The sequence below is a fragment of the Falco cherrug genome, chromosome 3, assembly GCF_023634085.1.
Source record: "Falco cherrug isolate bFalChe1 chromosome 3, bFalChe1.pri, whole genome shotgun sequence".
Taxonomy (NCBI): domain Eukaryota; kingdom Metazoa; phylum Chordata; class Aves; order Falconiformes; family Falconidae; genus Falco; species Falco cherrug.
In genome coordinates, this window is record NC_073699.1 from 48,118,102 (window position 1) to 48,140,690 (window position 22,589).

The window sequence follows — 22,589 nt, forward strand, 5'->3', positions numbered from 1 at the left end:
GGCAAAAGAAAAAAAACAACTCTTATTTGGTTATTCTGTAGTTTTGTTTGTCAGCACTAATGCATCGTTTAGCGCTTAGTCTCTGCTGCCCTCCAAGCTGAGGAGAAGCACTAATTTGTTGTCTTACAAACTGTATTGCTACACTCTTACTCAAAGTATCTCTTGGGTACCTACCATAAGTGCATTTTAGTGAGAGTACCACACCCATGCCCTTAGATGCTTGCCTCTTTTTCGGCTTGGAGAAGTACCCAAAAGCCACTCTTCCCCCGCAAACCCCCGAGTAGGAGCACAGACCCCTTCCCAGGGTGAGCGGGGCTCTCTCTACCCTTCCTAAAGCCTATGCAAGGATCCAAAAGGGTCACAGAGGGGGAACACACACATACCCATCTGGTTATTGAGACAAACCTCCAGTCAGAAGGTTTCTTCAACATATCTTTGTAACAGAGAGCTCACAAGGAGGAAAAAAATCAGTAACAAAAGCCAGAGGGTAGAGGCCTGCTGCCAGCCACACACACGCCCTGCTCTCTCCCTGTAACAAGGGAGTACTCACCGTGCAAAATGCGTGGACCTTCATCCTACAAAGAAAACTCAAAAAGGTTTCCCAGTGAGCATGTAGCCAGACGTTAACCTCTGGTGGTGTACCTGACTGTCAAATTCCACCTGATGTTCAGGCACTTTTGTTTCTCAAGCACAGACAGCAGTTCTTGACACGTGGTGGCTTTCAGGCTATTCTTTTTGACCCTCTGAATGCTCAAAATCAGAGCAATTAATTACAGAAGCAGCACACGTGAGAGCTGCAAATCCCGAACTCCTCTTCAACTGTTTTTTTCAATAGTTGGAGAACCTTGCAAGACTGCATTTTATAAAGACCTTTCTTCCTACAGCTCCATTATGTTTACAATTTTGTCAAAATTTTTATAAAACATTTATTGACAGCAGCAATAAACAGTACAAATTTATGTAAACAGAAATTAAAGCAGAAAATTAAGACATTTTTGACCAGCCAGCTGTACAAAAGCTTAAGCAAAGCAGCAGTAAGGGAGGCTGGGTTTGGAAGAATCCACAGATTTTAGGAGATGTCATGCCTTATTAGATCACCAAAATAAGCTGTTATGGTCTTCAGTTTGTTGTTGAGAAAATTTTGTTCTATTTCAACTTTCCCTCCTGGCCCTGCTAAGGAAGCCACCTGAAAAAGAACAAAAAGCAAATCAATCAGTGCACAGGAAATAAGAGGCAAAACCCCAAACATTTTATACATTCATGAAATATCACATAAAACACATCTTTGCTCTTAATATTGGTGACAAAGTCCTTGGCACCTAATGCCTCTGGTTTCGCTTTCCATATCTCCTTTTACTCACAGAAGTCGTTCATAGCTTTCTTGTGACTGAAAAGTCCCCCTCCCCCCAAGTCATGAAAATAAGAGGACTTCAGAACTAAAGATAAACACTCATGGTTCCACATGCCGTGGTGCTGCGGAGAGATACGGTAGACTCCGGTTTGGAGGGTATTTGGCATTTGAGACACCCAGTGGTGGCAAAAAGCAAGCTGTAAAGTGTGCTGTGAAAGTGTCAAACCCCCAGGTTTGGGGGGAAGAGTAGAACCAAATCCTGGACCAAAGCATAAAGGTTGCAGTGAAGAGGGGCAGCGGGGGGTGTGTGTGTGGGGGTGGAGGGGACATGACAATCACAGAAAACTAAACAGGCAGAAAAGCTCACAAAAAACAACTACAGTTTTTTGTTGCTGCTATTGCAAGAACAACAACAAAAAGGTGTCATGCTCAGTGGAGTCTCAGTGTTGAGGGTAAGGCTGCAGGCAGCTGAGTAACTGCAGGCAGGGAGAGCCCCTCAGCCAGCACCGGCCCCAGCTCTCGTGTTTACGATCACTGGAGTGCGAATTTCACTGTTCACGCTCTGTTGACCGAGTCCGGTGCACACCTTTAATGCTTAATGATTACAGACAACATTTTGCAGCAGACTTTGCATTTTAGACTGAAGCAACAATACTTTCTCCTCTCCACGATGGCTAGTATGACCCCTCTGAGGGATGACAGCCATACAAGTTACTGATCTCTCACCGGGACAGACTGCACAGATGGAAGGAAGAGAACACTAAAACCAAGCATTGACTGCTTTCTGCCCCCCCATCACGGACCCCGAGGACCTGTGCTACAGTGGGGATCCCTGCTCCACAGTTCTGCTCCCTGCTGCTGTTTTCCCTGCCTGCTGCAGGAGAGCTATTTCTGTATTTCCCTATGCAAGGAAATTTCCTGAGCAGACAAAGCGATCAAGGTCTGCAAGCCTGCAGCAGATTTTAACTGATCTTCAAACCAAGAAGTCTGTGATACTCGCAGCTGAAACCTAAAAGTTCAGGTTGCACTATTAACACTTCTAAACTCCTTTGAGACTTGACTCTGTAGTGCAGGTTTAAATATAAACATGCTGAACTTCCTCTGTTTTACTGTAAGTAAAAAACCAGCCTACTAGCAGAAGGAAATAACAGATTAATCTAAATTATACTGTGAACTTTTATTAACTTGCCCAGAAAATTACTACACTTATCTAAATCAAGCATTTACTTTTCTGTTTTGGTTTTTTTTTCCTTCTCCCTTTTTGTTTCTGCAGATGAAAACAGAAGCATGAGCGGTTTCTTCATCCTTCAATTTGATGTTAATAGGAAAAAAATCTCCTCGTTCTTGTCAAAGAGGAACCTGCCACTTAAGTAAAAAAGCAGAAGCTGGCTGACTTATAAATAGCACAAAGAATCTGAAATTGGCAACTGATCAGGAATGTTAATTTTACAACTTATCTTTTCTTACTTGAAATCCTAAAAGAAGTTAACATTGTGGGGCTACCCATATTTTTTTCTAGGAAGACATGTAATTTCATACTTTTAATTTATTATGAACAGAAAGCTGGAAAGTTCCTTCCAAAAAGCGTTAGAGACTTCACACTTTATAGCCAATGTTGTTTAAGTATTCTCAAATATTAATTGCATTAGTCAACTTGATATAGGAATACTGAAATTACTGTCTTGGGGTTACATACTCCCATTTTCAGCACACAACTGGTGTCACTACGATATTTAAGTATGACTAATGCATTGATATTAAACACAAGTGTTTACTAAATATTTCTCTTAGAAGTAAAGCAAAATGCTTCCACAGCAGTGCAGGCAAATGCTGCTCATCTGCTGAGGGGTGGCATCCACTGAAGGTCACCTGAGAAGTTAGATATGCTGGGTCTAGTTTGTTAAATCCAGGATAACCAAGACTAATTTCTAACGACTACTAAAAGTATTTGATAAACCCAAAGGTGACAAAAACCTAAATAAGCACACAGGAGCGTAAGCTCCACAGGGACGGATCTGGTACTGCATGTTCCTCACCGCCCCCCCCCCCCCCCTCCCCCAATATTCAGAGGAGAGAGATGCAAATCCTCTGTGATGATGCTTATTTGTAAATTGCTGGAGGTTGCAAATTTAATTATGTAGGAGTTACCAAGTTTTCCTCAGAAGGGCTCACTCAGCCCCGACTGTGTAATGAGGGAAAGCTGCCACATACCAAGCTTCTTCAGAAAGGTGCCAGTTTGGTGGAGGGACACCCTCTAAAAATAACAGCAGACTGAGTAACGATGCTTTGAGAAAAACAAAGGTGCTCACCTATTTTTAAAAATACCAACACACATCTCCTGTTTTTGCAGTAAGCTACAACGGTGAATACAGAAAAGCTTCTTAATTTCTTTTAAAAACTGGACTAGTCCAGTATTCGCTTATTTTGCATTTTCCTGTGCAAATATGATGATTTCCAGCTGGCAACTCTCCTCATCCTGGTTTGTTCTGTAGCCCAAACCCACATACTCAGGTGGGCAGATTGCTTTTGTTGCACTGGGTAATTCTGCACGTGCCACACACCTCCCTGGGCAGCAGCAAAGGATGCAGCTTCTCTTAATGCCTCCCTGCATCCCTCTCACCTGGATGCTTCATCCTCCAGTTCAGCGACTGCTGATGGAAATAGTTGACAACTAGACACTGCCACAGAGCATTAAAAAAGTAGCCAGCAGGTTTGATCTCAAGTTTAAAATAGGAGACATCCGAAGAGAGATAAGTAAAGGGAAACAAACACGGAAGATTACTTCAGGAGCACAAGCTGCTGAAGATGGAAACTTGCCTTATACAGTTCAGGTACCTTTTTGACCTCGCTGGTTTTCCTGCTGGCCTTGCAGGTTCTTTATCATACTGAAATTCCTTTAGTAAAGGAATTCCTATCTGTTCCAGCCACCAACTAAGGTGACTGTGGATAAAAAGCTTATCATAATTTTTTTCCCCACTCCAAGAAACTTCTGGGGTATAAGAAATACAAGCTTTTCGGCTTGATAGGCAGTCACACAAGAATACTGTGTTAAATTTAATTTTACAGGACACTAGTAAAAAGAGGAGCCTCCTCCCCCTGCAACCAATCTAAAGGCTAGGGGGGGAAAAAAATATCCCACTCTCCCAGAAAAAAAAAAAAAAAGGCAATGGTACTCTTTACACTGAATGTAATAAAACAAAATGCTCTCAGAACGAATTTTTCAAAATGTACAGGCCTCCAAGTGAATTATGCCACTGCCAAGGCAGTGCTGCCACTCTTTGACAGGCCAGAGATTTTTTTTTTTTCTTTAGCTTGGAGGTAGGCAAACTATAATGCAGTATTAAAGTGCTACGAGCTGTAGGAAGACTGAAGTCCAGAGGTGTCTGGATACTGGAGGTATCTTCTGGCTTTTTCTTTTAATCAAGGACTGCAAACAGATTGAGTTTAAAGTGGGCAGTGTAAAAGTTGCCATTATTAACATGATAGTCACAGCTGAAGTGTAAGCAATTATGTTCACTTAGAAATTACCAGCCTCCAAAACACATCAACCAGTGTCTTTTACCTGCCAGCTCCCCTAACATTCAAGTATCCCAAAAATACAATCAAATTAATCTGAACTCATTGCCTGGCCTCTCAACTCCCTGCTTTGCTCACTGTTATATTTACTCCTAAATAAACACAATGTTGCTTGGCAGGTCCCATTTGGCTAGGCCTCCAGTCTAAGATCACAGCTAAATGAACAGGACCAGTGGTATTTTTACTAGTCTGCCTCCCGCCAAGTTTATTAATTCACAGAGGTTACCATATATTCTTTTATCAAACTGATCTCTCTGGTATGATTTTATGTTCTCTGAATGACACCAGAGAGAATGAAAACAAATAAACAAGTTTTACCCATCTCTGCATTCCCCTTCATTGGCCAGTCATTTGTAACAACTGGACTTTAAAAACAGAAATACAGCAAGCATCTTCCCATCCAGGCACTAGACTTGCAGACAACAACGCTTCAGTGTCTAACTGTAGATTCTCTCAAAATGGACAACAAAGATTAGGTGGGAGCAAAAGGAAGAAAAAAAGAAAAGTACCTGCATGATGTGTATTCTTTCTATGACTATCAAGGTCAAGAACACTTTCCTTAATTCTAGGCTTAGGGAATCACCCAACACACTGACAAGGAACAAAAGGTAATTTGTATCTTCTGGCAGCATTTGGAATATAAGCCAGATCTGAGACACAAACATTTAGGATAGTACAAGCTCCAACAACAGTAAAATTTCACTAAATTAGGCATAGCTATCACAAACAACAAAAAACCCAACCATCTCCAAAACCCAAACCCATGAATCTACCCAAATTCTGAAGTTTGGCACCATTCATCAAATCTTCAAATAGTAAAGATGCACACAAAGTTTTCAATAAACAGGAAGAGGTCTGAAAAGTGACTGCTAAAAAAAAAAAAATAGAAAAAAATATCAACAGCGGATAGACTAAGGTAAACCTTTCCCAGCCTCCCACGCTGCTTCTGTTTTTAAAAACACAGTATTCTGAGTAAATAAATGCAGCCTGTAAGATCTTCATAGCAGGGACTGAGTTATAAACCTATACAACACCAAGCAGACTGCTGGTAGGTCAGCTCATAATGGGTGAAACTACAAACTGGCTGGTAACAAATAAATCACTAGCTAGTTTAAGTGGAAAGAGATTGCAAATTTGCATTACAATCCCAATATACAGTTCCAGTTAACTGGTAGGAATTACATGGGAGAATACCATAAATAATATAAACGGAAGAGCATGTGCCTGTGAACACCTTGCTAGTGCGCAGCATTTATCACTTCCCACTGGATCTCCCACATATCTGTGAAATGTTGCACCACGTCCACCACATGCCTGCTTTCACACAGCGCATCCTCCCAATGCCACTGCTGTTGCACCCCCAGGCAGTACACCCACTGTCCCATGCTCCTCAAAAGCTGGATTGGCTCCCCCTCTCAGCAAGCTTTAAAGGACGCAGATATTTTTGAAAATTCTTTCATCCATCAGAATGATGTGTTCATGGAGAACGCAGGCTGCAGTGCTACAGTCTTGACTAATGTTCAAAAAAACCCCAGTCTTGACTGAAAGTTAAGACAGAAAGGCATTTTCCTTTGCACAGGCTTAAGTTAAAACCCTTGAGGTGCTCTCTAAGGTTTTATGGACATGGAAAACCACCTCCTGCAGGTGACTTACTGTTAAGTTATCTGCAGCCATCTAAAAAACCCCATCAACCTGACAATGTTTTGCCCGTCATGCCTTTCTGCTCGTAATTTTAAACACAGGTATCTTGTTTGGTCTGTCAAATTTACAGAATTATGGTTGACATGGATAGCAATCAACAATTAATAGTTCTCTTAACCATCAAATTTATGTTAGGAATTTACTTCAATTCTGAAGTGTAAAACCTTGTATATGGTTTGATGAAGAAATACTACTCAGACATGGTTAAAAGAAAGAATATTATTTGACACATTACCCAAAAAGAAGCACTTCTCTCCCTCCATTACCCTATACTATCATAAGAGCTAAAAATAACTGCCTGAAAAAGGGGGCATTTTGCAGAAATTTAATAGCAACTCTAACAGGAAAAGGCATTGTTTCAATAAATAAACCAGTTCCTGTTTATGAAACTGGAACTGTATTAACAGTGGATTGTGCGGTAGACTCACATTTGGAAGAGGGGCTGCTTTTTCAGTCATTCACTTTCAACAAGGTCTTGACACTTTTTTTTTTTTTTTTTTAAATTAGTTTTTCTCATACCCCATACCACCAAGAAGCCTGCCAGTGCCAAAACTGTAGAGGAAGTTAATAGGGCCCATGATGTGACTTCACAACATGGTGGCTGTCACTGAGCAAAGCCACAGTGTCATATCCTTCCTAGTAACCTGTATTCAAGCTTCAACTCATCTACACAGAGAGAAGCTTCTGGACAGTGGCAAATACTTCTCAAATTGTCTTGTTTCTTCCTCTTGCTACATGCTGGATCTTGGATAGGGCAAAACTTTTCTAACTCAAAAAGCTCTCAAATCTAATAATAACTGGCCATTTTACTCTCAGAATCTTCTTCAACTAGCAAAGTCACTTGTATTTGGACTTAAGGGTAGACCAACATTATTCTAATAGATTTGCCTTCTCTGCTGTAAGGATCATAAAGATTTAAATGTTATCTGAAAATTGGCCTCCATTATCCTGCTGTTTTGATATACTAACACACGATGCAAAATCAAAAATTGCATTACTGTATGCTCGAGATGTTAAATCTGCAACATTTCCAGCAGCTAAAAATCAGAGAGACTTAAAAGATAATCCCATGGTAAATAAATATAAGATTTTCTTTTTGCTAAAAAAGAAAAATCTGTTTCTGAATTATACCACTATCTGTAAATTTGTAGAATATGACTGTCTTCAAGGAACAGCGAAGAAGTTTAGGATAATCACTGATGCACAATACAGTATCTGAGCAGTTAACCATCCATGGTCAGGGTAATAAACTCCTGATTTCTGAGTACTCCATCTCTCACACTTGGCTAGGCTGGTAAGGAAGCCAATAAGGTCAGCTGTCTCGCAACGTATCAGGTCACCAACATTTTAGGCTCATCAGTTTACTGGGGGGACTCATCGCGCAGCCTGACTCCACTCTGACCACCCGTGAGAGAACAATACCTCAGTGGCAGCACTCACATGGCTTACAAAAAAAAAAAAGTCTGGAGCATCACTACATTAGTAGGTGAACACATAGGAGGAGATGTTTTGGTATCTTACGCAGTCAAGTATGCGTTCTGCACGAGGAGAAAAGAAGCTATTCCACCCTTAAGAAGGTCTTAGAGCAACAAATCCCAGGCTGCTCCTCCTCCTCTGCTGCAAATACTAACATATAGAAGTATTATCTGGTATAGAAAACAGTTTGTGCAAGAGATTGGGCTTCTTGGGATGAGTCCTGGTCCACGAGGTGAGTAAACCCTCCCATTCAGCACAGTGAGACAGAGCACAGCTTGCTAAACACTTCATAACAACATTTAATCATTGTGTTTCAACACGGTTGCTTCTCAAGTCACTCATGGAGATCTCTGTTAAATTCTGCTGGAGTATTAAGACCTAAATGTAGGATCTCCTGCAGAGACCAGCTTTCTTCCCCTTGATCTGGTGGAAAGGAACCAGCCAAGAACTGGAAGGATACTGGGGAAGGCTGAGCATTCCTTGACTGCAGGTTCCCAGATGCCAGTAGGGTAATTCAACAGCAAAGCAAGGGGAAGAAATTAATTTTCATCCAAATTTTGCCAAGGCATGTGTGTTCATACACTTTTTTTTTTTTTAATATCATCAGCTTAAATTAGTACCATTCTTATAGAAGGCAAGAACAGTTTTCAGCTACCAAAGTATTTATCAAGTGTTTTCACTTCATTTTGCTGTGGTGTAATTTCAATTTAAATATTAAAGCCTATTTAAAACAGTGATTTCTAGTTCTTTCCTATTTTGTGGGAAATTAAGTAGATCAAATTTTTTGTTTTGCTTTCCAAAAACACCACTGGCAGGCAAATAGAAGTTTAGCCCCCCAGAACTGAAGCAGTACTAATATACTTCTGACTGGTAGTTTCTACAACTTCTTTCTTATCCCCCCCCCCCCCCCCTTTTTTTTTTTAAAGGATGTGCAAAAACCTTAAAAGGAATAAAAGACTCTGATAAAAAGATGCTGCAAATAGATGGGTATCAACAAGGGTGTCACACATGAGCTACATAATAGGCACTATTAAGAAAACTTTTTTTTATGTAGGTGTACACACCTGTGTATATATGTATAATAATTCATGGTTATTCCTTAAGTAGAAAGAACATTTGGAAGGTTGATTTGACCTTACAAATTTTGTAGCAAGTACACACTTGTAAACAAGGAGATTTGATGCAAGTAAGGGAATTACTTCACGTTTCTTGTAAATGCACCAACCATATTCCACTGGTTCGCGGCTCCCTCTCGAGGCAGAAGTACAGAAGATCATTTCTCCTCCACCTAATCTCGGTGAATTTTTTAAGGGAATTCAAAGAACCTCATCTCTCTCTACAAGGCTGACTACACAGAAAAGGCTGCGCCTGCAGACATAATAAGCACTGGTTCTGCAATAAAATCATGCAGAACAAGGCTGGATGTCTTGCCTACCAATAAGGCAACCCAGTCCTCCAACACAGCTAGGTAAGGTCATCTACCACCTGCTTTCACACCAGCAGCAGGATCCCTATTGTATGTTAGCTATCTAACTGTAAAAAGCAGCATGTATTTTCCACTCAATTTGCACCAACTTAACTAAAGGTTAAACAGTATTTTTATTGTAAGGTTGCTTCTAACTGCTGTGCATTTATTTCCACTTCTGCTTGAGATCACTATCAGACAAGCAAACTTGCACTGATATACTGGCTTACAGTCAGTGTATCATCTTTATGAAGGTTTGCAGTGGCAATTAAGTCAGCTTCTAAATCAAATTTAGCTGAGTAAGCACACAAGCACACCTCGGTTGTAGATTCAAGCCAGTCAACAAGAGACAAGAGACAGAGTACAACTGTCACCTCACGTTAAGGATGTTAGACCACCTATTCTAGAAGTTAAGTGATCTCCAAAAGCCTTACATATGTGTATGACCACACAGAGTTAATTTTTGAGGACACAGAAGAGCCAAATCTTACATGCCTGAGTAATGTTACTACAAATCAAACTCAGGTTTTTAAGTTTCCATTCAAGTCTAAGGCATCAGATAACCTGTTCAGCAAATATTGCCTTATCCAAGCTACAGTTTTCAGGTATTTGTCTCCTGCACGAAATGTTTAAGATTTACTTCGTCAAGCTTTTACAGGCCCCTGGAGTTTATGGACTACATTCACAAGGCAAACTACACCATTACACCCTAGCAGTGGCATCCACAGGCCCTTGCCAAGGCAGCTGTTGCAGCAGAAGCTGCCCTATCCGGTCCACAAGAAAGGTAAGATGGATGAGAACTGTGCAAAGCCATGCGCAAACTGAGAAGACAATTGTCTGCACTAACCATTAGAGACCTTCAATGATAAATCTTTTTTTTTCTGGGGATTCACAGCCCTGGAAGTGTAGTGGCAGCAAATTCAGAAACTTCATTCTTAAATATAGCCAGAGCTGATGGCAGCCAAACCCATAACCAGTCTTCTATGGACCAGAGCATCCACTAAGGTCACACCTGGAACAGCCATGTTTGACACACCTCTGTCTACCCAGAATTAAGACTATGTTTCCCTAAACAGTGGGCTAGGTTTACTTGCTCCTTCCCAGCTTTCAGTTCATCAGCCTTTATTTTTTTTTCTTACGCTGGCATGATCTCTAGAGAAAGGCAAGAGGAGCCAACTTATCTTCCCAAAAGTAGCCCATAGCCTGGACAACTGAACAGAACCCAGGCCTATAGCCATGTGCCTCTAACAACAAACCCATGATCACAAAGCCATATTTTTGAGCAAAAGCAGTTACTCTTCAGCCATTTGTGTAAAGGCAAACCTGTGGATGTCCATCAAGGAACACTTAGAGCACATCAACAACATTCAGAGCCAATCAGACCAAGACGTAGGAGGTGGCAAGACACCTAACCCAACAACTAGGGGTGCCAAGCTCTCTTCTGTAGGAATAGGTGCAGGCCTGTGGGCAGTACTCTTAGATGCTTTTGTGGGAATGTAAGAGAAATGCAGATGCCTTTGTCCATTTAAAAATCCAGTAAAAAGTGCTCATAAGCACAGCAGAAACCTGGTAAGGTCATTCTTTATTCTAGGAATGAAATAATTGATGAAATGCAGTGGTTAGAAGTTGAAACCAGAGAAACTCTGCTTAAAATTCAGGTCCCTGTTCAAAGATTCATAAGCCACTTTGACATTCCACCAGCCTGGAACACAAAATGAAACTGAATCATCACCCCCTGTACAAATGGTGCTGCGCATAGTACTGTCTCATAGGGTGCTAATACTCAGCCCATGTGAATTTCAGCCTGTTTCTCAAGCCAGCTGTTTGCCACCAAGGATTCTGCAAGTCACCATGTGGCTTGAGACCTTGCCTGCTTTAGTATCAGACACAGCTTTTGGAAAAGCAGGAAATAATCCTGGGAAGTTCTGCAGCATATTGCAGGTGAGCAGAACATCTCATTGCTCCCTTTGTTGCAAAAAATTACAAGATGTAAATAACATAGAAACTAAACCAGGGGAATTGTTACAGTCATCTAATTACTTTAAAAAAAATAATCGCTAATATAAAAACTCCAGACCAGTGAAACAAATAGTGTGTTTATCGAGTCAGTGATGCATCTAACTATCTAATCACTGCAATGCAAGCAGCCCATATGGAACCACACACTTGTTTACACAGCATCGGTACCACTTCTGGTAGCATGACATTTGTTTCTTATCTACTAATCAGTGATAACAGTGATTGCAGGCTGTACAGTGATTTCCTGCAACTCAGGCATGAAGTGAAAGCCACGAAAAATTAGGACTCAGCAGCTTATCAGATAGTAAGAGCTCAATTTTTTTTTTTTTTTAATAGTGATGTATCTGTCTGGCACTCAAGAAAGCTATTAGCTTTGGATCTTCTATAAGAACCTCCAATCTGTTGCTTTATGAAGGAACAGTATCAAAATGATGGAAATAATTTGCTACTCCCATTTCTAAATATATCAAAAGTACTGCAAACGTAGAAATCACTTAACACAAGGGTCAAACAAACCTAAAAAAACACACCACATTCAGCTGAACAGATTTAAAAGTCTTGAGTTTGTGTTTATAATACCTGTGTTTTAAGCCAGCCAAGTTTTTTGTAATTACCAAACCCTTATCCAGTAACACACCTGGTCAATGTCAGCATTCCGAGGTAGAAAATACACAATATTGTTGGTGATCTTCTTTGAGAGCCTGAAAATCTCAAATGTTGAAGCCAGTAAAGGAAAAAAACCAAGAATGGGGAAAAAGAAGTTGCTTTATATTAATTAATTTTCTAAGTATGTCCCAAATTAAATTATTATGCAATTAAATTACAGCTGGCCTTCTGGGTGTGTGAATTAGATACTCTTCTAAAATGCACAAATTAATATTGTTTAAATGCAGAAACTCTATTTCACCATTACCACCCTAGAAAGCAGAAAAAAACCCCAAACCACCTCACTTTTTAAAGAAAGTTGAACTGAACTACAGACAATAATCTGAGAAATTTGAATGCAGTGTATAGCTAGTACGTTGGTTTGATACTTGTTTTCTAATCCATTTTGTGGAATCTTTTCTCACACAGGCACGCAAAGATTTCCTTACTCTTACGACTACATTTTAGCCAAAAAGGAAACAACCGAGATTATTTTTGGGGGGGGGGGGGAACTCCCACCACATTTCATATTTGATGAAACTATTATGCTAACACCTTCCCAGATGAATGAGTGCTCAATACCACTGTTAAGTTAGTATGGAATTTTATACATTAATTAAAGGGTTAGTATTTTGCTCGCACACTTCTGTGGTTTCCCAAGTCATAGGCAGGTGCTATGATTAAGAATAGTTTGAGTCAGATATTTAAAATAAGATATACCTTTTTATAAAACAATTAAAAAGTGGAATTAATTACAAAGTCATAGCTCACATAAATAATTATTACCTATATATACAGATCACATGGCTATTACTTCAGAGTATTTTAATAAAATAATATAAGAGTTAAAACTGCTGAAGTAATGCTTGAAATTAAGAACCTACTACAATTCTCTGAAGCATTTTTTACTTTTACAAGTAACTGACTTTTTAAAAACAAAAAATTATAATAAAAGTATTTAATTTTAGGTGGTCAAAGTCATATAGCTGAGGTTGGGGGCAGAGGACTAAACAAAATGTGGTACATCTGGGCTCTTCAGCTGCTGGTCACATCATCCCCAGTCACCCAAACGTACATGCAAAGCCCATGTCAAGAGAGGGGGAGAAGAAAGAGAACTGCTTGTAAATGACTGAAAATCACAACGTGTAACTTTGAAAGGATATCCGTCTGGGCAAATCATGGTTTGGATATCAAAGATTTCAGCAGTGGCATAGTCAGGCCCCCCCCAAGGTGGGCTGAGGAACACAACATCTGCCTGCAGGTCGGCAGCCAGCACCATGAAGTCTCCGCACACGAATTCTATCTGATCTGCCACACCATACACCTCAGCATTGTGGCGTGCGAGACTGAGTTTCTCAGGATTGATATCAATGGCGATCACTGCAAATGAAAGAGAGCAAATGCACGGGTTAACGTGAGCGGTGAATGCCACCCGACCACCAAACGGCCATTTCAGAAGGAAGGTGCTCTTCTGCAGCCACCAGGTAAGCCACGTCTATAATTTACTGTTGGGTGGTGAGTCACCACTTCAGTTTTGTAGCTCACGGTAGACAAGAAGCTACAGCTCCTCAGAGGAGGACCACCTGCCCTTGTGTGGCAGGCGCAGAGATTCCACCAAGAGCAGAACCGCTGCATTTACAAACCAGCAAGGGAAGCCACACAGCCACGACTGGGAAGGCTCAGCTGCTGTTCCAAAGCTGGGAATCTTTTAGCTTTTGGCAGTCATAGTTTTACTGCCAAGACAATCTTCCATCTCAGCTCCAGCAGTGGACAAGTAAGGCTGTCCCCCTTTTAGCAGAAGAGGATGGAAGTCCTCCTCACTTCCATCTGGGCAGGAGTCTGACAGCTTAAACTATGTAAATTAGAAACTTACTCTTCTCCTTTGTTAAGGATAAACATTTGCCTGTGGCTGATCACGTACTGAAAATCGAGTTTAAAAAAAGTCAGTACATAATCATAGAAATAAACATTTAGCCAGGAAATACAAATACTCTCTAAATTTCACTTGGCTTTTTATAGAATGGATCACCACCTACCAAGTTTAATGCAGTAGAAACTACCATATGTCTTGCTCAGAAATTACTCAGAAGCATTAAATGAGCTGGTATTTTACCACACTGTTTCATGAGTAGAGGAATACCAAGTAGTCAATATTTTTACAGAAAGCACTCCCAATGCTTCACTGTAATTTCATTAGCTGGCAACAGGATCTTAGCCTAATATTACAATCACTTTTCTGTATTTGGTTCTGCCGCACCTGCAGGTGATCTCACTCAAGTGTTTTAAGTGCTATTCGCACACAACCTACTTTTGAGTACACAGACCTGGCATTAATCTCGTACACAGACTTGGGAAAAGCAGCAGCTTTGTGGTGTCTCTGCATGTCAGTGCTGCAAACATAACTCAACCTTTATCAGGGCATCTCACAGGTAAGTTACTATGCCACATAAAAATAACTTTGTACAACACAAACCCAACTCTGACTTGAAACAGAAAAGCAGTTTTGTATGTCCTTTCTAAAAACAGAAGCCTCATGTTGTGAGTCTGACGAAGCATAAAAAGGCTCTGTTGCTTCAGAAACATAGAAAAAAGAATAAAAATCAGCAAACAAAGTGCATACACCCAAATGTTTAGGGAAGAAGATTGAAGAAACAAAATAACACACTATATACAACTGCTTACCTCTCTTTGAAGTCAACGCAAATTGAATAGCGTTTCCTCCAACCCCACAGAACGCATCCACTATGATGTCGCAGTTGAATGACTGACTAACTCGGATGGCAATATGCTCAGCTATTTTCTCAGGAGTAACAGAAAACCAACCCTCTGCAAAGGAAAGGGAAGAAACGTATTGTTGCCTCTTGTTTCAAGGTCACCTAAATCAAAAACAACCAACCAACCCCTGAACACAATGGAACGTTTAGTGTTAATCCCAACATTTTTGGCTTAGTGCATTTGACCAGGAAATACAGGCTTTGAAGATGATAAACTCTGGTCAGTCCAGCAATCTGCTAAGCAGTCTCACTGAAGGAAACAGATATGCCTGAATCTTGGTAAATGCTTTGTTGAACTTGATGCTGAGGATTCTTGCTTCTCAAGGACAAGTCCACTGAGACAGCTATGAAAAAACCTCATACACCATGATTACACTCTGTAACAGATAAAATTAAAATTATATTCTCTCTTGTCCGACATTATTTTCTTTACAGCAATAAATACAGTCTGCCAAATAACCTACATGTTTATGTGGGAGTGCATCAGAAGTGAAAGGCTTACAAACCCAACAACCACAAGATACAAAAAGTAGTAATCCTAATTCCTCCTTTACCTATAAATTTATGGTTTGGAAGTGGTTTCCACGTAAACATGGAAATAAATAACTTTGAAAGTGACTGCTGAAAGTCAGAACAAAACAGAACAGAACTTAAGATCCATCAGCATATTTGGAAGTCTCACAAAATTATTTTATAAAATATAAATATAGAGAAATGTAATCAAGCTTCTGAAAGAGTCTTGACCAAGCATAATCTGGGTACAGTGTGATCCTGAGCAAGCATCAGGATTATTGCAGACAGGGGTGTCCCATGCTGGAAGCTCTAATGAAGTCCAAGACTTCTGTTTGCCTGCCTGCTGGCAGATGGAACTTATCCAGAAGTGCAAATGCACTCAGTAATGCTCCTCTTATAAGAAAGCTGATAATAACCTGTGAGAAGGGCCACAGGTTAAATGCATCTTACACGAACAAGTCGGCGCACTTTGTACTCAACACACCTCTGTCTAGTTTAATTCCCTCATCAAACCGAGAGAACAGCCGGTAGCGCTGTGCCCAGTACTTGGCCAGATCCAGATCAGCAGCAATCTCAGCAGGTATAGCTCCCAGTGAAATTTTATTCCTCCTTCTCCTTCTTTTCCCCTTCTTCTTTGTCGTAATTTTTTCATCTACAGCTGGAAGACACTGCAAAAGTTAACAATCACTGTTCTTGTAGGCTAAGAATGTAATCGGTAGGTAGGGGAGAATTAAGATGCAAGATGCTCATGTTTAACAACACAGCTGTCCTGTTTAACCATGACAACTGCTACATGTCCTTTATTACTGTTTGCAGATTATGCAGATTAGCAGTTTAAGTTGAAAAAGAGCATCCTATATTTCAAAGGAATAGTGTTACCTAACAGGTATTAGTTACAGTCCCCAAAACCACAACACTCCACCCATTATTTAAGAGCCTTAACAGGACAGCCATCATTTTCAACTGATGGCAATAAACTCTATATAATAAACAAACAAGTGGATCAGAGACCAATTTAATGCTTTTATACAAATAAGGAGTAAGAACCAATATAGACAAGAGCTTTACAATAGAAATCTAACATAACTGAGTTACTGTAGGAAGGATTAAACTATATGTAGAAATCCAAGTAATCCTGTTTTCCTTTGTTTACAGTGCCAAATAGAAAAGTTCATCGTAAGATATTTTTTTTCTCCCAGAAAATAATTTTAACAACACATGCTCCCCAAAGCTCAGCAATGTGCACTGAGAACCCAAAGCCTGGCGGTCTATGCACCTACCCGAAGTTAATCACCCTCATCCTCACAGGGGAAAAAAAAGATGTGAACTGGAGACCTGTTAGATCACGTCTAGGATCAACAATGACTGTTTATAAATAAATACCGCCAATATTAAAGACAAGACCTAGGATTTTGGTGCTCCAGGAATAAGCTACTTCCACTAGCACAGCTCTCAACTGGCCTCATTACCCCTTGGACCTAACAAGTCTCTTTGACTAAACATAATAAATACCACACAGTGCTGTAATTTGGGAAATCAGTGTTAAACCCACTGTCAATTCATTTCCAGTTTGTAGGAAACTGACGTACCTTGGCTGACATCCTCTGTCTCTACCCGGAGATAATCAGGAATATCCAGAGAGACGAGCTGCCGCCCTGAGCCACGCTCCTGCCTCCCTGCACCCTGGCCATCAGAGCCACTCGCTGCCGTGTCCTGCACTTCCTCCTCGAGGTTACTCCCTCCAGGTTCTGTCAAGGCCACACTGGACAACAGTGGCTTTTGGTTTTGAGCATTCAGTGTCACAGTCTGTGCCACAGTAACGCTTTCCTGATCCTCTGAGTCGCTGCTCATGGACAATGCCTCCTCCACCACATCCTGAGGGAAGGCTGTCTGGGATGTGGCTTCCTCCCCAGGTTTATTAACCCGCTTTAGGAACTCTTCCACCTACAATTGTCAAATATCACAGATGATTAGAGTTGTTAACCCAAGCTACCAAGAGCACAGTTTTAAAGCCTTACAAGTTCAAAAGCACCTGCCATGCATGCACTCTCTACCACACGTATTTTGAAATATCCAGAGTCAAAACATTCAGGTTAACTATGCTCCTTTTACAACATTTGGAAACAAGTTGTCTTTGGAAACTACATACCAGCTAGCTGCAAAACAGAAAGTCTACAAAACTGACCGATAAATACAGTAAATCATTCTCAAGTAATATCTGAACTACAAATAGACCTGCCAAAGCACACATGATCAAGACTATCACTTTTTAATTAACCATCTTTCCTCCGACTTGCATTCAGAGAACCTGTACTCTGCCTTTCAGGTTAGCATAAACAGGTAAAATTGCCTTCATTCATTAGTTGCCTCATCTTTAAGATGTACCAAACGGTGAATGTGCTAAAAGGGTTCTGCTGCACAGTAGAGGGCTCAACATTATATCCTAACCAACACGCAGACACTAGTCCAAACCCTTCAAAGGCATGTGCAGATGCTCACTTCTGCGTTCGAGTTCCTCTAAGTGGCACTAAGCCTGAAGCAGTTCCTTACCAGAAAGTCTGAGAAAATGTGTACATTTTTTTCTTTGCATTATTAAAGTTGCCCTTGAACTATACTAGCCTTGGGTACAAGATGGCAATGGTCAAGCCTCTGATCAAAAATTATAGCAAAGGAACTGGAGTTCAACACAGTATGTGCTGTCACCACCAGAAAACAGTGTTTTGCACTTGGGTGTTAGGGAATGCCAAGCATCCCAGAAGGTAAAGTAATGCTGAAAACCTGAGGCAACAGATTTTAAAGAGCCTCAAATAAAGAAAAATATACAGTGAACAATTTTTTCTAGCCATTCCGAATTTCCGAGTTAAAAAAAAAAAGCATAAAGTTGTAACTGAAAACAAAAAAGGCAGAGGTGTAAGCAAAAGTGTTGATACAAATTACTAAGAACATGGAGTTCCATGAAATACACCGACCTATACAAACATTTTTCTCCCACTGCTGAAATGCCAGCACTAACAAATGCCCTCACACACACTTTAAATAATCAGAGATGCTTTTAGTAACTATAGCAGCCTACACAGCTCTAAAGGAATGATGCACCCAGGTGTTGGGAATGACCTGCACATAACTTTGCCATTGAGCTCACACATTCCTCTTGATAAGACTGGCAAAAGACCACCAATGCCTTTCCGAATCAACCCTAACCTAACCACTCTCCACCTCAGCAGGGGAAAAAATCAAACCAAAACAGAACTGACACTTAAAAAATGCCACCTAGTCTGAGCAATTTTTTTTTTTCATTTTCATAATTCAACCACAGTTAAGGGAGTAGATAAATCTATGAATTACAGCAACACTAACAATTAACCCTACCTTCTTCAAAGTTTTATTTTTTTTGCAAGATCTTTCAGATTCCTCTGTAAAGAAGATGTGTGTGTTTTTGCTCTTCCTTGGTTTGCGCATATCTAAGAATTTCGACTTGAGTTTTGCTCTTTTCTCCAAGTACTGCACACTTCGGTGGGTGAAATCTGGCATTCCGCCATACCTGAAATTAAAAAAAAACCCACCAAAAAATAACAAAAACAGGACTTGGTTGGTTAGTTTCCAATCTGGAAGCTTTAATATGAATGTAGATGTCTACAGAAAATGGTGTAGTCTAAATTATTTCTTTATGAGATACTTGCTCCACTCTTAAAATATGTCACTGGATGTAGTTGCAAAACAATGTACCTTTATGAAAACTTTTAAATATTTTTATCTGAAAATGTTTACCCAAATTGGTTTTAGATGTTTTAATTTTTTCCTGACAGGTGTGTAACTTTAGATGGAAAGAATTTCCCAGACCAACCTGAATAACAGAAAATGAAAAAATATACTGATTAGTAGAATGAAACATCTTTTTGGTGGCTGTAAAGAACCTCCAAGAGAGCTGCTACTTTTGCCTCCTGGCAAATGCAATTTCAAAAAAAAAGGAAATATGGGCAATTCAATTAAGTAATTTTGATAAAGTAGAACAGATATTGTCAACTACAAAGCACACTCCTTTTTGAAACATATATATATTGAACAACTTGCATCTTGCAGAAACGCTAGACCTAAACTACAGTCCACCACTGCCCTATGATGTTACTTCTACAGCACTGACCACCATATCTTTCAGTCATACCACCAAAAATGAAATTTCACCGGTCAGCACCCTGGCTACACCTTATTACAATAGCAACCAGTACAAAGCAACCTCATTCCAGTATGAAACAGCTGTAAATTATGATCTAAGCTCACAAGACTCTAAAATCAGAGGACCATTCATTGTCAGAGCCTTTAAGCTCTAATTTAAATAGCTGCTGGCCATTTAACATTTACACAACTGCAAGTACCTCACCAGTTACACTCCTGTTTCGAAACACTTTTCTTGTTCTTTAATTGGTCTCTGTAACTTTGCATTTCTCTCTTTAGCCAAAGGACTACAGTTTTATTAAGAGCACAACCAACTTTGGGAATTGTCTCCAAAGGTTTAACGAAATGGGAATGGAGACAAGGAGTCTGTTTCTATATAACAAGACAGCTGACTTGCTATGAAGAAAACCAAAGTTGCTCATAAGCAATTACTTTTGTCCTGTGCCACACTTTAAACCCAAAACAGAGCAGGCTTCCTCAGGATCTTCCACGGGGTTCTCATCCACATCCAATTCATGGCTAAAAAAAAACCCAGATAACAAAATTACTGTAAAAAATACTCTTATTTTACAGACAAACCGCTAAGAAACTCACTTATCAAAAACATTTAAATGTGGGCTTCAGTAAGTCCTTCCACATGCTGCTGAAACCAAGCAAGACAGGTAACACTACTCTATTCATATCCATCAGCATGGTTTTTTTTTCTTACCCAATTCTAGGGACATATGTCCTTGTGTTGGGGTTAAAATATGCTAACTATTCTGAATGACCTCTTAAAATATTTAATATCAAGCCCTACATGGAACTGATGAAGACAGTGTTTGTTCACCCTATTTCCAGATTACCATCATAATCTATTACGCTATCTATATTATTATCTATTATTAATGCTATAGCAACAGCAAAATATTAGAACAAAACCAAAGCTACATGATTAGCAGGTAATAAATCCATTTGTCCCTTCATCTTTGAGTTTGTAAATTTATTAGAGGAAGAGCCATCTCATCATGTTTGAGGCTATAAATTTTTAGAGAAGAAAGACTGTGACAAGGCAGGGATTAGTTATTGTACGATTGCCATAGCACTGAGCACTTTACTGCCAGCATATAATTCAGTTAAACAAAACGAAATATTGTTCTTGTATTGTCTACGCTAATTAGACCTACATAAGCAATTTAACAATCTTGTATACTTCGGTGGCACAGGAACAGTACTGTCACCTTGCACAGTCATTAAGGCCACACATTGTTTTCATAAAGCAACAGAAAATAAGAAATATCCACTGCTTGTTGCTAGGTAAAGTGATAAGCAGTGATGGAAGACTATGTAGTTTTCTACTAAAGTTTTAACTCACAATCTCGATCAAACTATAAATCACGAGGCTTCTGGACCTGGGCTTCTTGAGAAAAAAGCTCATCTAAATTTCCTGACTTGCCTTCTTTTGACTTTAACATGTCTGTGTTCAGGAGGCTCTTCATCCTCATCTTCATTTTGGTTGTGAAGCAGCAACTGTTCTTTGTCATTTGAATTCAAGCTACATGACCCCTGTGAACCTAAAAAAACCACACAAACCAAGACGGATGAGATCACATTTTCTTTCTGCATAAATTAATTCCTTATCTTCCTGTCCTCAGCAGCTACAGTTAGGTTGTCGTACAAATCTGAATCTGACAGATAAGGCACAAGTGCCAAACACACATATCTTTACCTGTCTCTGAGCAACAAGATACCAATACAAGCTTCCAGTATTAGTAACACTGCAGATTTAATAATCTTAATCAGAACCAACCTCAAATTATCTCAGCTCTCCAAGAAAAATAAAATGCCTACAAGGTACAAATTCAAAAAGGTTTCTTCCTTGTGCATCAATTTTGTTCCATTTAATTGTCTATGTTAAGATATTCACATAAATTTAATAAGAAAGGATTCAAACAGTCTTCTCATTTCTTGTTGGAAAGGAGATTTTCCTGTGACCTGTCCCATTCCAACTCTACTCTAAGATCGAGATGGGACCACACCTGCTTCTTCCCTCCTGAGAAAGTCACTAGCAGCAGACTCAGAGGTTTCCTGCCAACCTGAAGTCTCAAGCTGCTGACACTTAATTCACGTGCTTCATCGCTCCCCTTCAGCAGGGGAAACCATACAACAGTCAGGAAAGACATTACACTGCTGCTTAAAGCAAACACTGGCAGGAAGAACTGGCAGGCAAATGAGATTGCTCTTTCCCTTCTCTGCATGTTGAACTGGTCAGCAAAAACATCTCCAGCCCAGTCCTGTACCTCCCTCACAGCTCTTCCAGTAGTCTATGGCACAGCCACTGGCTTTCACCACACTACTACGTTACCTGACACTTCCACTTGTTAGCATCAGTTGTGAACATATGAATTTGGGGTTGTGAAGATGACTGCAACCCACTGCTTAATTGGTAACTTAATGCTGAAAGACACCTTGCCCACAGTAACACGGTAGTCCCAGAACTGAAGAACTATTATTTTTTTTCTCAAAAATCCATTCTTAAAATTTATCAGACTCCTGAGAATATCAACCTGAGTTTTCATTCAGACTATCAGTGAGAAAAGACACATCAGCAGAATGACACAGCTGCAATACCAATACTAAGATAAATAAACAAATATGCACTAACAGTATTCTCTCACCACTTTCTGTAGTACATCTTAAGATCTATGAAGTACATGTTCTATTAAAATCACCTCTGACTGAAGAACATGTTCAATATAGAGGTTAGAGAGGAGAGAGATCATCCAGAGAAGCACAAGGAAGAAACAGGAGTCGAGTACTCAATCATTCCACAAAACACTTGACTTTTTTTAAAAAGGCATAACACAGACGTGCCCTCGTTTCTTATACATAACCACCTAGAGAAATTCTGGTAAAA

The 22,589-nt window shown here is 39.9% G+C and overlaps 1 protein-coding gene and 1 long non-coding RNA gene across 3 annotated transcripts in view; one reads left to right on the top strand and one right to left on the bottom strand.

Moving 5' to 3' along the window:
- Positions 1-418: 418 nt before the first annotated feature.
- Positions 419-22,589, bottom strand: part of TGS1 (trimethylguanosine synthase 1) — a 29,081-nt gene continuing 6,910 nt past the window's right edge. The window contains exons 5-13 of one of the 2 annotated variants that reach the window (XM_055705741.1): positions 21,129-21,246; positions 20,126-20,212; positions 18,890-19,061; positions 17,110-17,464; positions 16,005-16,178; positions 14,916-15,059; positions 13,395-13,613; positions 12,226-12,302; positions 419-1,186 (exon numbers count right to left, since the gene is read on the bottom strand). In XM_055705741.1, coding sequence (XP_055561716.1) covers positions 1,070-1,186; positions 12,226-12,302; positions 13,395-13,613; positions 14,916-15,059; positions 16,005-16,178; positions 17,110-17,464; positions 18,890-19,061; positions 20,126-20,212; positions 21,129-21,246 — 1,463 coding nt within the window. In that variant the 3' untranslated portion in view covers positions 419-1,069. The remainder of the gene's footprint in view (positions 1,187-12,225; positions 12,303-13,394; positions 13,614-14,915; positions 15,060-16,004; positions 16,179-17,109; positions 17,465-18,889; positions 19,062-20,125; positions 20,213-21,128; positions 21,247-22,589) is intronic. The other variant, XM_055705742.1, reaches the window with a different exon arrangement.
- On the top strand, positions 13,581-17,097 carry LOC129735676 (uncharacterized). The gene is made up of 3 exons (XR_008731489.1): positions 13,581-13,717; positions 14,497-14,662; positions 16,676-17,097. It is a non-coding gene; the product is annotated as an uncharacterized LOC129735676 (long non-coding RNA).